This window comes from Amblyomma americanum, chromosome 10 (genome assembly GCF_052857255.1).
Source record: "Amblyomma americanum isolate KBUSLIRL-KWMA chromosome 10, ASM5285725v1, whole genome shotgun sequence".
NCBI classification, from domain to species: domain Eukaryota; kingdom Metazoa; phylum Arthropoda; class Arachnida; order Ixodida; family Ixodidae; genus Amblyomma; species Amblyomma americanum.
In genome coordinates this window covers 94,778,078-94,791,925 of record NC_135506.1, presented here as the reverse complement: position 1 = coordinate 94,791,925, position 13,848 = coordinate 94,778,078, and the positions used below count along the sequence as shown (strand labels likewise).

General features: G+C 44.2%; 1 protein-coding gene across 1 annotated transcript; it reads left to right on the top strand.

The window, feature by feature from the left end:
• Positions 1–674: 674 nt before the first annotated feature.
• Positions 675–13,130, top strand: LOC144107936 (uncharacterized). Its single transcript, XM_077641174.1, has 2 exons — positions 675–1,311; positions 10,648–13,130. The coding sequence occupies exons 1-2, from the start codon at positions 1,254–1,256 to the stop codon at positions 11,193–11,195; spliced, it is 606 nt and encodes a 201-aa protein (XP_077497300.1). The 5' UTR covers positions 675–1,253; the 3' UTR covers positions 11,196–13,130.
• The last annotated feature ends 718 nt before the right edge of the window (positions 13,131–13,848 follow it).

Here is a 13,848-nt window from a genome sequence, read left to right as displayed (position 1 = left end):
ATTTGAAGGCAAATGGAGGAAAAATTGGATTTGGCCTGTATTATTAGATTACCATGTTTGCATTACAAAGAGGCTACCTATGAAAACAGCTTGCTGTAGCCTGATGCAACTCAGGAACGAAGCAGCTTTTCTCCATCAAAGAACCCACTTCCAGGCAATGGCATCAACCAACTCTCATGAGCCTGGTAGCGTGACAATACAGGGAGTAGCATCTGAAAGGGGATAGTCCCCTCCGTGCATTGTCATGCTACTCTCCCTGCATTGTGACGCTAGCAGGTCCATGTGAATCTGCGGATGCTGTTGGCTGGAAGTGGGTCCTTTGACAAGAAAAAGCGGCATTTTTCTTGACTTCTATCCGGCTATAGAAAGTGAAATGCAAATAAACTGAGTGACAAGACATTTTTAGTGCACAAATCTCTTAAGTATGTGCTAGACGGACATTCATTTTCAAATGGCGATTGCAGACTAGTTTTTTGTTTTGAGGTCGCAAGTTTGAATTGAGTGGCAGGAAATACTTTTAAAATTTTAAAATGCAGTTTTCTGAACTGCACAAGCATTTTCTGCTGCCAGAAAAGCACAGGCATAGTTACAAAGAGCCATAAAATTCCTTTTCCCCACAGCATCCCTATACAGGGAAATGTTGTCGATTTAAAGGGTGCTCTGTAAAAACTGGAGAGGTTTATCAGTATGGGCCAAAGAAACGGTAAATTGTATTGATGGCCTTTTACTCTCTGGTCATTAACGTTTCTCTCGTTTCGCCCCAGGGTGGTGGAACGTTGTGGTGAAGCAAGAGCCAGGAGAAGGTGCCCTCGACTCCTCTGGTGGGAGTGAAACTGCCGGTCCAGTGGCACCACCTTCTGGCGAGCGAGAGCCCGAGGCCTCCTGCTCCAACATCAGTGGCCCCGTCGTGCCTGAGCGCAACAGTCAAGGGTTCTATTGTTGCCAGTTCTGCATCTACTCGACGCGCCACCGGACGCACTTTACGCGGCATGTGCAGAGACACCAATGCGGGCCATCCTTCAGGTGCACTGTCTGTCACGCGTGGTGCAGCTCTGCCAGGATGTTGTCGATGCACGTGGCGACTCACGAGACGCACAGGAAGGTGCGACCCATGGTACAAGCCCCTACTTCTCGTAGTGAAGAGTCACACAAATGCTACCTCTGCCCAGAAGTATTCACAAAAAAGGAATTGTTTCTGCGCCACTTGACCTTGTGCCACCCAATACCACTGCGTGACACCAGGCGACCCAGGCATGATGCGAAGTGAAAGGAGACTTGGGCGCACTCATCACAATGGGGCCGACACAGCAGGTAATCGAGGGGAAGGTATTGCAAGCACTGAAATCCTGCAAAAGCAGCGGAGTATTTGAAACTGAAAGTCCGCAAGGAAAAAAAAACTGAGAATTCACCTTGTTCGTCTTGGAAAACAGCCTAAAAAACATGCAGATAGCCTGAAAGGTGCACAGAATCACTTCTGCCTGTATTTTTTGTCATTTTCAAAGATAAACAAATACCAGTCTGCCACTTTATTAACTATTTTGCAGCAGCCATCCTAACACATTTTGATGTTACGCATTTGTGCTTAAAATCAGGTACCCCTTAGAGGTACCAGATGGACACCAAATTATGGGTTGCATGCTATCTTCTTTAAAATGCTCTGTAGGATGTTGGTGTAGTATATTTGCACGATTGTAGGTCAGCCTATTTTTCAAAATTTTAAAATCTGAAGTGGAGAGGGTCGACTTACAATTGCAACCAAAGCATGGCACCATAAATGCAAAACAAACGAAATATCAGGCATGCTACAGTGTGGTTGCATTTTTGCTGCGCGGCTCTGTCGCATTGCTCTTGGTGCTGGCCTTGAGCAGCTGCAGAACCGCATTCCCTCCCCGCGCGCGGCGGCCAATGGCGGCTGTTGATAAGCAGCAAACCGGCAGAAAACCAGCGCCACATGTTGGCCTGGCTCCGCCAACTTTTTGGACATTTTTGGCTCAAAATTAATTAACTAATCAACTTATTGACATAATTCTTTTTTCGACACCAACCTCGCATCATCCTCTTTCGATTACAGCCATTCATCTCGCGCTACCTCTTCTAAATTCCTCATAACTGCTGTGGACACGTTTTGCGGACATGACCTTGTTGACATAGCCTAGTAAAGCTTTCGGTTTAATAACTCTGCCCAATAGGCAAGCACCACTGACCCCAGTATGAGTGTGTCATAAGTAGGGCACATGTATGGGAGCAGAAGTGTGTTCTGTGGATGTTCACACATGTGCTAATGCTATTAGTGTCTGACCATAGTATGTGTTTCTTGTGTGTGGTGTATGCTTGTGCGTGCATTTGTCTTGATTTACATGACAGCATATGCACTTCCCACAGTTTCAATTCTCCTTCGAAAACATTGGCACCAGGCTGAGCACCGCCCTGCAGTCCTCACAAATCAGTTTTCCTTTTGCACCTTAATAATATGTAAGTTGATTAAAGGCACATTTGGAACCAATTTCAAAACCCAGTTAGAACCATCTGAAATATCCAATTGCATGGTTCTAATTGAAATTTCCAGTCTTTTTTTTTCTAAACCGGGAAGTTCCAAATGGTCCCACTTGTGAAATTTCCACCTTAGAATTCTTCCACCAGCACACTTATGGTGTCTTCGGCTGGTCGCTTTAGATCGCTCTAGAGCGCTCTGAGAGGCGACCGCACATTCGGCTGGTCGAAACCGGCCGCTCTGACTACATTCGGCTGGTTCTTTTTGAGCACTCGCCTCCAGCTCGGAGCGCTCTGACGCGCTCCGAGAAAAAAGTCGGAGCGGCTCCGAGATGAATCCACGTGACAGATCGAGCCACTTCCGCCATTTCGCTAAAGCGGTGTGAGGCCTCGGTGTCCCCTGCGTGTAGGCAGAAGCAAGTGTAGGGTTTTGGCACAGTAGTACCGTCCTTGGTGTGTTGTGTTGTGCGGGTGCTGCGCTGTGTGAGGCAAAATGTCCAAGAAACGCCGGATAACTACGCCAGAAACGCGGTCTGCGTTGCTGTCGCATGACAACAGCGATTCCAGCAGCAGCTCAGGCGAGCACGACAGTGCTATCCACAAGGCGATGTTCGAAAAATGAGCATCCCGTGAGGACGGAAAGCCGGTGTAGCGATCGACACAGGCTAAGCAGCGACCATGATGCAAACTGTGTGCGGCCACGTGCGGCTAAAGGTAATCAAGGGACTTTACGTGCGGCTACTGTTGACATCAGCAGTGGTGCCGCATAGTGGTTCCGGAAGTTACGTCCCCCTTCTGCCTCCTGTGCTTCCGCTCTAAAAACTCGCTGACCATTCGGCTTGACTGGTCTCGCTATGCGCTCAGAGCGAGAGCAGCTCCCACTCTGCCAGATCCTAACCGGATCACGGAAGTGACTAGTCGAAGACACCATTAAAGAGCCAGATTGACAGTGAATAAAGGAGTGGCTAATGTGTAGTTGTTGTGAGCCTCGGTTTGAACTAAATTTTGAATCCATAGCCACTTTTTGGTGGCTGAAATGGAAGCCAGAGTGCTATGAAAGGAGAAATGCAAATAATTTATGCGGTGTAGGCCAATACCATGTCACGTGGTTGGTGTGGAGATTTATGTTTACTAATTTCGGGGGCTTCACCACAGAGCAACAATGTGCAACTAGAACTTGGCACATATACACTCTTAATTTAGAAAACTCAGCTTCTGAAAGCTGCCAAAACAATTTGCAAAGCGTATTCTGTTGAGGTGGTTTTCTTCAGTGTGAACGACGGCATTTGTTTCCTTTTATTTATTGTGCTCTCATCTTATAAGTACTATACTGCAGCACATCGGCCCTTGCCACCTTTCGATAAAATAGCCATTTTCACTGCTCCAGCTGAAGCCCTTGTAACCGGCTGTTGCCGGTAAAAAAGAAAAAAAAATTATTCCACTGCCAGTGCATGTGTTAAGGATTTAGTGATATTATTATGCGCTTTCTCTAACTGCTGTGGTAAATGCTTGAGTGTCATTGCTGTGGTTAAGGGACACCATGTCCTTTACTCGTCAGAAGAAACAAAGCGCACTGAGGTCAGAGTAAAAAAGTACAAACACTACTGTGACATATTGCTCACTCTTTGAGTGTATCCTTTTCCCTGTTGGCTCTGGCCTGCGTTATTTTCGTTGCATACTGGCAGCGTGTTCTTTAGCCCGGTTCAGCTCGCCTCACTAGAAATGCTTGAGGTCATTTCAAAATTCATTGTTGTTGCTCTCGTTCTGTATTGAAGGAACGCATTGTGTTTCTTAAAGAAGTATAGACATCTAATTTTGGTGGCATATTTTCTTCTCTGCAATGGTGTAGAAAACACTGTTATGCATCAGTTGCCACGGGGTATTCGCCTATGACCGCTAAATAATTTATAATATAGTTTTCCTGTCATGCTGTTTCGGTTTCAACAGTAGTCAAAGTGTGGTTATAGACCTCCTTCACCCCGTGACGTCACAAAGATGCGATGGCACTGATGTCAGCAGCGACTTTCGCATGGTAGGCAAAACAGGTTCCGCCTGCCCGTGCCTACCGCAGCTGCTGCAGCTACCGGCGGCTGCATATCATGCCTGCGCACTGCAGAAGCAGCATGTATTGACCAGCCGCGTCACTGTTGGATCTGCATAGTAGCATAAAAGGAAATTTAAATTAGCCTCGATAGGTTTCTCACAGATAAATACCACATTAGGAAACTGGCTAACAGGGAATGGGCTGCGGTAGTTTATAAAGCGTGAAGTCTGGGAGTCTATCAGCACTGCCACTCAATGTACTTAATAGCATGCAAGTTACTGCATCCATTCATCTGAACATCAGCATAGTACACTTATAACTGCGCAAGGAAAAAACACATATGTAGCTGCACACGTATTTATCACCTTGAGTCTGTGTGCACGGGACGCCGGCAGGTTCACTCACCCCCAAGGAATGCGTTCTTTTGTTAATGGCACAGTATGTTTTAATGGCGCGTTTTATGGCATTGAATATTTACATGAAAGTGTTCTTTAATATGACCGACATAATTATTTGATTCGAGTAGAAAAAAAGTCTTGTAAGTACTTGCGCGGTCACGTTGGCGTGCTTAGAATAGCGTACCTTAAGTGTGCTAAAAGCCACATGCTTTTTCATTGTATCATGCTTATGTCATGTTTCATGATGTAGTCCATGATCGCGAAGCTTGCTTGGAAAGAAGCAGCCGCAGGCGTGCTGCTAAGAGACACGTGGTGAGATTGAGAGGAGACGCGCCAAGGAAAAGTGTTTTCGTTATTTATGCATGCGATATGTAACTAAATTTGGGGCAAATATGAACTTGCTACGCTAGTTTCAGTAATGCGTTTTATTTTTAGCAATACGGGGTGCAGTTCTTAAGTAATTATAATTAACACCCTTGTCAAGTCACCCCAAGGTCTTAAATAAGTGGAAAGTTCGGAAATTCTTTTATGCCAGCATGTTCACAAAGCCCTGTTCTCTATGATGACGCTGCACGTGTAGGTAAAAAATCGAGAGATTTATTACACTCTTCATTGTCTCAGGAATCGTTTGTGACAAATAGAATCATTCTATTTTCATGCATTACGAAATTACGAAGATGTGAGTGGTGCCAATCGCAGAAAATGTGAAAGGTCAGAAAACGAACCTTAACGTTTATTCCCTCGTTTTTGTTCGCTCGTGCTTTGGTTAAAGAAATGCGACACTGAACTCAAAGAAAGCCTCAAATAAATCAAAGAAATTACCTCACAGTTTTCGATGACCGCACATCTAGAAAGCGTAATTTATAAATTTCTACTGAATATTTTGCTATAATTTTTCGTCACGAAACAGAACACCCCAGGGCTAAGAAAGAAAATAATTCCAGAAATCAAAAATTTTCACCATATCGACCAGTTTAACCAGGGAGAGAGGGAAGTCGGCCTGGCTGATGCGTGATCCTGTGGCTAAAAACAGCGCTTAAGTGACACCGAGGAGAATGGGGACGCGACGCTGTCCCCACTTTTCGCACAGCACGACACCTACGTATGTCAGCAGACGGTGAGCGCACGTCTGCTCCGCTGAAAGAACGCCAGCGCATCCTCTCACTGCGGTCCCGAAGTAAAATCATTCTGGCTAGAGCAGAGTGTCAAAAACTTCCTATTTTATTCAATGCCTAGCGTATAAATCAACAGCAGAAATGCTTTCTGTTTACTACTAACCGTATATACAATACACAGTGGCGAACTATTTCTCTGAATATGCCACACGTGGCCAACGCGAGCTCATGTACTTCGAGAAATTAGTAAATTGAAAGCATTAGCCATTGCTGTGATTCGCAGGAACTGAAAATGCGTCTACAAGCCTTGAAAACCCACGCTCAACACCTCTCCATGACGCCACTCTTTGGCCTTTTGCCTACTGCGAGCCCACTAGCGACTGCAGCGCCACCTTGTTTGCAAACATGCAGGAGGTCTATATGTCATGTGAGGCATGGAAAAACTGCGATATAATCACTACTCTATCATTTTAATTCACTACAGTGCTGAAGCCAGCCTTCCTCAGGAGCTGTAATGACAACGAATATAGAAGCACCATTTATATTGCAGTTTTTCATGCCTCATGTGACCTATAACCACTCTTTGACGTCACAGTCATTGTTCAGCTGTTGAAACGAAAACAGCACGAGAAAAAAATGTGATTACAAATTATTTAGCAGTCATAGGAGAATACCACGAGGTAATTAATGTATAATAATGCCTTATGCCTCATTGCAGGGAAGAAAACACACCCAAAAGTTAGGTGCCTATACTCCTTTAAGCTTTCTCTCCTGGAGTGTCCCTTGCCATGATAAACATGCTTATCTATGTCAACTTTCAATTCTTGGCTCTTTTATCTGCCGTTAAATTTACATTGAGCCGAGCTTGAGTTATTCTTCGTCTGGCAGCTTTCCTTCTCTGAATAATTTCCGATTCCTGAACCCTTAGGACCTGACTTTGCTTGTCTGTAACTTAGTAGCAGGTTGTTACCATCGACACATGTGCTAGTCTGCTACAAGCGCCAAAGGCTGTCAACAGCTTGCAGAGCTTGGCTTTCATTTAAAGTACGCATTTGTTTTCAACACCAGCACAATGATATGCACTTTAAAAGAGTGGCTTCTTTCTCTTCGGTGATTTGTCAAGGAACTAAACTGACTCGTGTGTTAAGTTTAACATTCACGAGCGTTCTCTCAATGTATGCTTGAAAAGTGCATGGTGACCCTTGTGTGCTTTTTTCTTTTTTTGTCTAGTCTAGCTAGCACATTGAACTTGCTCCATGGTGGCTTGCAGGCTGATCTCAGATGTTGCAATGTTTCTCTCTTTCATGTGCAGTGTGGCAGGTATGCCTCAGAGGAGGCCTTCCAACAAATGGCATCAATGTTGTTGTGGTTAATTAGTCAGTGCCATTCGTTAGAGGGTCCCTCCTCTAAGGGGAATTTCCCGCTTCGTTCCAGAGTTGTGTCTGACAGTATCTAAAGCACACTAATCTGCATTATGTTCTGCACGTACAATGGCAAGCTGTACTGAGTTGCACATCTAGTATTTATGTCGGACTGAACTTTGAATGCTGTGTGCTGTTTGAAGAATGAACTGGCGAGTCGCTGTAGGAGCTTGTCGCACAAACACGTAAGAATCGTGTCCTCTTGCCAGCCAGTTGGTGCACTAGCATTATAAGGATTTTATAACAAGTGCACAAATGTTTCAGATGAGAAATGCTTCTTGTGCCCTCTTCTGGAAAGTGTGACATCTCTGGAAACGAGTAGCGGCACATTTTGTTGGAAGGTGAAAATGCGTTCAGCAGCACTTTCTGGCTTCAACGAAATGTGTGCCCATTGCATGTCTGCTTCGTGGAAAATTCTGAAGCACAGTGCAGACACACTCACAGTTCATGTAGAGGCCTTGTGTAAATTAAGCGACGAGTGGCCACTGCAGCCTGTTGCAATACTAGAACTGTGAGTGAAGTAGCGACATGCTGGGATAAAGACTGAAGAAGGCAGTTTTGTTTTTTTTGCAAGCTTGGCTTTATTAAGTTTTTACTGTTTGAGTGTGTAAACAAGATGCAAGTGCCACAGCACAAAAGTGGCAGCAACATTGCCTGGCTTTTTTTACAAGCAGCACAGTTGAAGTGGGCCTTGTGGGTTATGGGAACTACTGATATGATGCAGGTATGTTTATGCACTTTTGTATTGATGAGTTACTGCCATGTAGTTCTTTTACAAGGCAACAGGCCGTGCATTGTCGTGTTTGCTTTTCTATCAGTTTCAATTCTTATTTTGTGTTGTTGAGCCCAGTAAAGTGCCATTGTCGATGCTGGCTGTCTGCAGTGCGTTTCCTAAGATGCACCGCTTGACATGTCTTGAACGCCACTTCAGGGTGCCTGCACGTAAACATTGCATTCATATATCTTTCTTCCCTGCACAGAGTGCATGATGCTTCCGTGGTGAAAAAACTGTACAGCGCGAAATGTCAAAGACCTCAGAAGAAACGCACATTCGGACACAGTGGCGCCGTCATGCAATAGACATGTAATGATGAACACAGAAAATATGTGGCATAAGTGCATGCGTTCATTATACGTAGAAGCCGTGTATCACACATGCTTTTTAGCGGTATATTTTTTGTGTGTTTTTCGCTCGCCATGAATGCTTTCATGCACAATTAACACAGTTGTGCACATTAAAAAATCACAAAGTGAAGCTCCGCCCCCATTCAGGACTGGCGCATATAATTCCTCCATGACAGAAAAGTAGTCCGTTGTTAAAACTTGTCTTGTCACCTAAACAAGAAGATAATCACGAGGAAAAAAGTTATTTTTGACACCTGGATTGTTTAATAAAGCCAGACGATCAAAACCTGATTTCGTTTACTTTTGTGACTGGCTAGCGGAGTAATACAGTGTGTGGCGGACCGTGGTCCGGTGTTTACAACTGCTGCTTTTTTAAGTTGTATCATGCTATAGCCCACCTCTGCAGCGTGTTATGAGCTTCCAAACTAGAGTGATGCACGCTGAAAAGCATTAAGGTGTTACTGGTGTCTTTTAACGGGGACCAGTAATATCTTCGAAGTAGCTACGGTGCAAAATGCAAAAATGCTAGTGCACTTGCATATCATTGTGTGTCAAGTAACCCCAGGTGGCAAAAATCGATGAAAAGCCCTTCACTAGCCTCCCTGGCAGTGCAAAGTGTTGCTCTGGCATGTGAAAACCCATGAGTGAATCATCTTTTGATTGCGCTTGCTCATGCCGTAGGCTTGCTTATAGTCTCAGTGGCATCAGAAATGTGTAAAATTTGTTGCAAAATGCTGTGAACTGCAGCGTGTGCCTAGAGCTGCTGACATTTGCAGACTAACATGAAACTGCATGCACAGTAAGTATAGTGTAGACCCACCGATGATGGTGCATCTTTTTAATTGTGCTCTGCAAATGTAACCGTTAGGTGTAGAAAAAGGTTGGTCTGTTCACATCATCATTAGAAATTTAGCTTAAGATTGTGGAAACTACACAAAGTAGCAAGCGCAGAAGGTAATGTCCTCAAGTTACAACTGCAGTCTCTACCGGAGCCAGTACCCAACATTGAAATCACATATGCATGGGCTTGGGCAAGCTGTTTTCTGCTGTCTGCCAATTTGTGAGAGTAAGCTGCCAGACAAGGTATAAACAGTATAGAAAGTGGACAGAGTGTGAACAAAGTATAATCTTTTTGTTTTTTGCGCATTGAAAACTGTTTAGTGTGATATTTTCAATAGTAATAGGTCCTGAAGCGCTCGTCTGCCACAGTTGTGCCTAAAACTGCCATGCCTTGTCCTGCGAGGCAAGAGACTGGTTAATAAGAGTCTGTGCTTAGCGCCAGTCTGCAAAGATCAAGCAGAAACCGTGCTCTTTGAGCACTGCGTGCTGTATTTTTCACTGTTTGTTCAGTGTCTCTTGGTCCTGCTTTGACCTGGTGTCTTGCTCCGATTTAGACACTTCACATGTAGTATGTCGCTCACGAGAGTCGGCAATGACTGCAGCCAACTCGCCGCATTCTGTCTTGAACTTGCACGTCTGTGGGCATATTTCATGCTTGTAGTGCATTGTCGTTTGGGATTTTCCAGCTGTATTGTGCTGCCGTTAAATTTTTCATGTTATATTCATACTGTTCGTATGTTGTGTGAATTGTTTCACTTCCCGAGAGGAAGCAAAAGCAGTGGGAGGCCATTGTTACCAAATCGATTCTTTATTAAGAGCAAAAATTTAGCTTTACAAATACTTTACCTTCCTTTATTAACGTATTTATTCAGAGTACGTACATAGGCGTGGTAGCGTAAACAAAGGGACTGAATAGATTTCCTGCAACAAGCAAGCAGTATGTACTGTATGTTTAAGGAGCATGTTGTATGATCAGTTCTCTGCATTACTGACCAGACTTGCATATGTCCTGTGCTTCAGTCCTTTGCGAGGTAATGTTACGGAATGCATAAATTAGGCAGAGTGTCACATAATAAAGAACTGTATGAAGGCAAATAAGAAGCGAGAGCAGTTGTGCGTGCCTATTTTTGTGTGTGTGAAATATGTAACGCTAATTCCATCATGACTGCTCACGTTGTTCATTAGTTGTTTTTCTTGTCCTTTTTTCTTTCCAGAGTCACGTTGCTTAATTCTAACTGAAATTAAAAAGGAACCCCGCAGCCCCTCTCCAGAGGGGAACGTTGTTAGGGAAGTTGAAGGTCCTGGACCGACCACGCTACCAGACAAGCAGTTCACCACAACAGACGAGGCAAGCTGCAAGAGCGTGTCCAGCATAAACAGCCGACCGGTGCTTGCTTGCCACCTGTGCCCCTACACCACCAAGTCCCGCGCCAGTCTGAACACGCATGTGCACAGCCACACAGCGAAAAAGCAGAGCCAGTGCAGCCCAAGCCCAAGCTCCTTCGCCAGCAGCTCGGACTTGGTGAGGCACATGATGGTCCACACGGGTGGAGAGGAGTTTACGTGCTCCGTTTGCTACGCAACATTCCCCACGAAGCAGGAGCTGGGCGACCACACAGTTGGGCATATGGGTGGTGGCCCCTACCAGTGCCCCGTGTGTTTGTGGTCATTCACGCTGAAGCGCTTCCTCATGACCCACCTGCGCACCCACCGTCCAGTTCAGACGCCAAAACATGACACGACGCCGGGCAAGGGGGAATGAACGCCCGTGTTTGTTGCGTGCTCTATTTATAGTGGCTATGGATGAGGGCAAGTACCTCCTTTCCTAGAGAGATGCAGTATCTTTCTCTGCGGCGATGCATTATATGCACATGGCCCATGGTTTCTGGGTCAGTGGTTCATCTACCGATACATCCCCCTTTGTTTGAGAAACAAAGGAACACAAAAAAAATTTAATAGTAGCACTGAGCACTTCTGTTCGATAGTCATGTCTTCGTTGTCCTAGAGTCATCAAGGTGGTTCTTGATATCTTGTTGACCTCCTCGGTACTGGTGTAGGTGTAGGGCAGAGTCATGCGGATCGCACAGCCCTGGAGGATCTCCGCAGGCATACGCCTGCACTCAAGGTGTGGTCCTGAAGCAGGCAGTCCCGGCCAGAGATCTTGTGTAAGTTCCGTGTTTTTTTTTTTTTTTTAGTATTCGCTTGACAATTTGTATGCCCTTTTCAGTGAGCCCATTCAGTTCAGGGAATCATGGACTCGATGGGGTTTGCCTAAAGTCGCAGTGCTTAATTTGTGAACGCATCGAAGTATACTTGTGAATTGTGGACAGTTATCAGTGCATACTTCAATTGGTATACCGTACCACACAAAAACTGTTGGTTCAATGACACTTCGATAAGTCTTGCAGTTCTACTTCAGGCATATTGGACAACGCGTTGTGAAACACAAGTACGATTTTCCACTATGGTGGAAAATGTTGATGCCGACTTGGTTACATGGTCTTTCAGACACAGGATGCATTCATTTTCAATGGTTCTTGTAGTTGGATGTATGCATACTGCATGCAAACACTACACTTCACAAACTCCTCTATGTTGGCACTCATTCTGGTCCAAAAAACTAGACGCTGCATGCTGAGTTTGTTCTTATTGATGCCCATGTGTCTGTGGTGGATCCTTTCTAGCATCTCCTCTCGCATGCTAGCCAGTATTATGGCTTTGCAGGCTTTTTAGAAGGAGGCCTTCAACCTGATAGTTTGCCTTCTGATGACTTGAGCGGCCGTTCAACTGAAGCACCATTTCCTAATCTTTTTAACATTGTGCTTAGGTGCAGATCCTGCCTCATTTCCGCTGTCAATTGTTCCCACGTGCCGTCACTGACCACGGAGAAAACCATGTTTACAGCATGTACTTCCCCGTCATAGCTACAGATGCCGGCATTTTCTCCGATGAAGGCACTTGATAGCACCTTGGCGAGCGGAAGCTTCTTCTCTGGAATGAAGCATATTTCAATTTATAACGCATCAACCTCAGAAAGGACCGCTGCAGCCTCAGTGGCATGTCAACAACTGCTTTCTTGTAAGTAGCATTTAATGAGCGAAGGTCTGTTTCCATGATAACTTTGCATTACGAACTGGCTTTCATTTAGCGACCTTGTGCAACAAGCTAATTTCTCAACTGCCCTTCGAACCTTCCAATGCTTAACCTTGTTTATGGTAGTACTATTGCTTATGCTGGTGGCTTAATTTTGAACAAACAACCCTTTTAACCTTCCAGTAGTTAACAGTGCTTATGGTAGAACTATTGCTTATGCTGCTGCTGGAACAAACAACCTGCAAACTTAAAGGTTGGTAATTTTTCAGTTGCGGAAAGTTTTTTTAAAGTAATCAGTACATGACTCTGCTGTGTGTAGCAATGATTTTCTTGCATGCAAGTCATTTCTTTTTTACGTTTTTTGTAACTATTGTATAGTTTTCATGTATTTCAGTTTTTCTTTTTGTATGTATAATGTCGAGTTGTAATGCTATCGATTTTTGTACCTGCTACATAGGCCCACATCTAGCTGCCATGTTATGTCTTTACTTCTTTGTCTCATCCGTCGTGCTGTAACCATCGAATAGCCAGAAAGGCTTACTGGCTCAGATGATTTGCATGCATTTTCTTGACTATTGGTGTGAAATAAATTGATTTGATCTTATTTCTTGTCTCTCGTTCTCTTGATATGGGTGAACAAGTTGACTGTATGTAGACTTAACGAAGGTGTTTGGCAGTGTCCCTGTCTACAAACTCTTTCAAATGCTTAACCCGATATTAAAAACCACACTCTTGTTAAATGGATAGCTAGGATAGAATGCGTTCCCAATGCTTGAAGATTGAAAATCTATCACTTCATGTAACAAACATGCACCTGTTTACGTTATATTTTTTCGAGACTGTTTTTGTGTTGTCATCCAGGGAACTTAATTCCTTGTTCACATATTCATTCAAAGACAATTACCCTGACAAAGTAGGGGCTCTGAATATATAAATTTTCAAATACGAATTGAATATCAGATGCCTTCGAATGTTGAACCACATATGATCAGTACAAAAAAAAAAACTTTCAGAAGAAAACACAATTTTCCGCCCCTAAAATTAAAATTAAATTAAATGAAGCCATAATTCCCTCTCCCCCCTCAAAAAAAGGAAATGCAGCGACATTTATACTACCTGGTTAGACAGTGCAACAATATGAAACCTAATGTGGTGATGCAAAATGGGCCACAAAATGAAATTCATGATGATACTTGATGAGCATGATGAGTAGTAGCTGCTGCAATGCTAAACGCGCACAGTAAAATGCTTATCGCGGTTAAACCGCTTGCTTATTCGCGCTGGAATTTGAGGTAGCCTATTGTGGTTTATGTACTTCACTG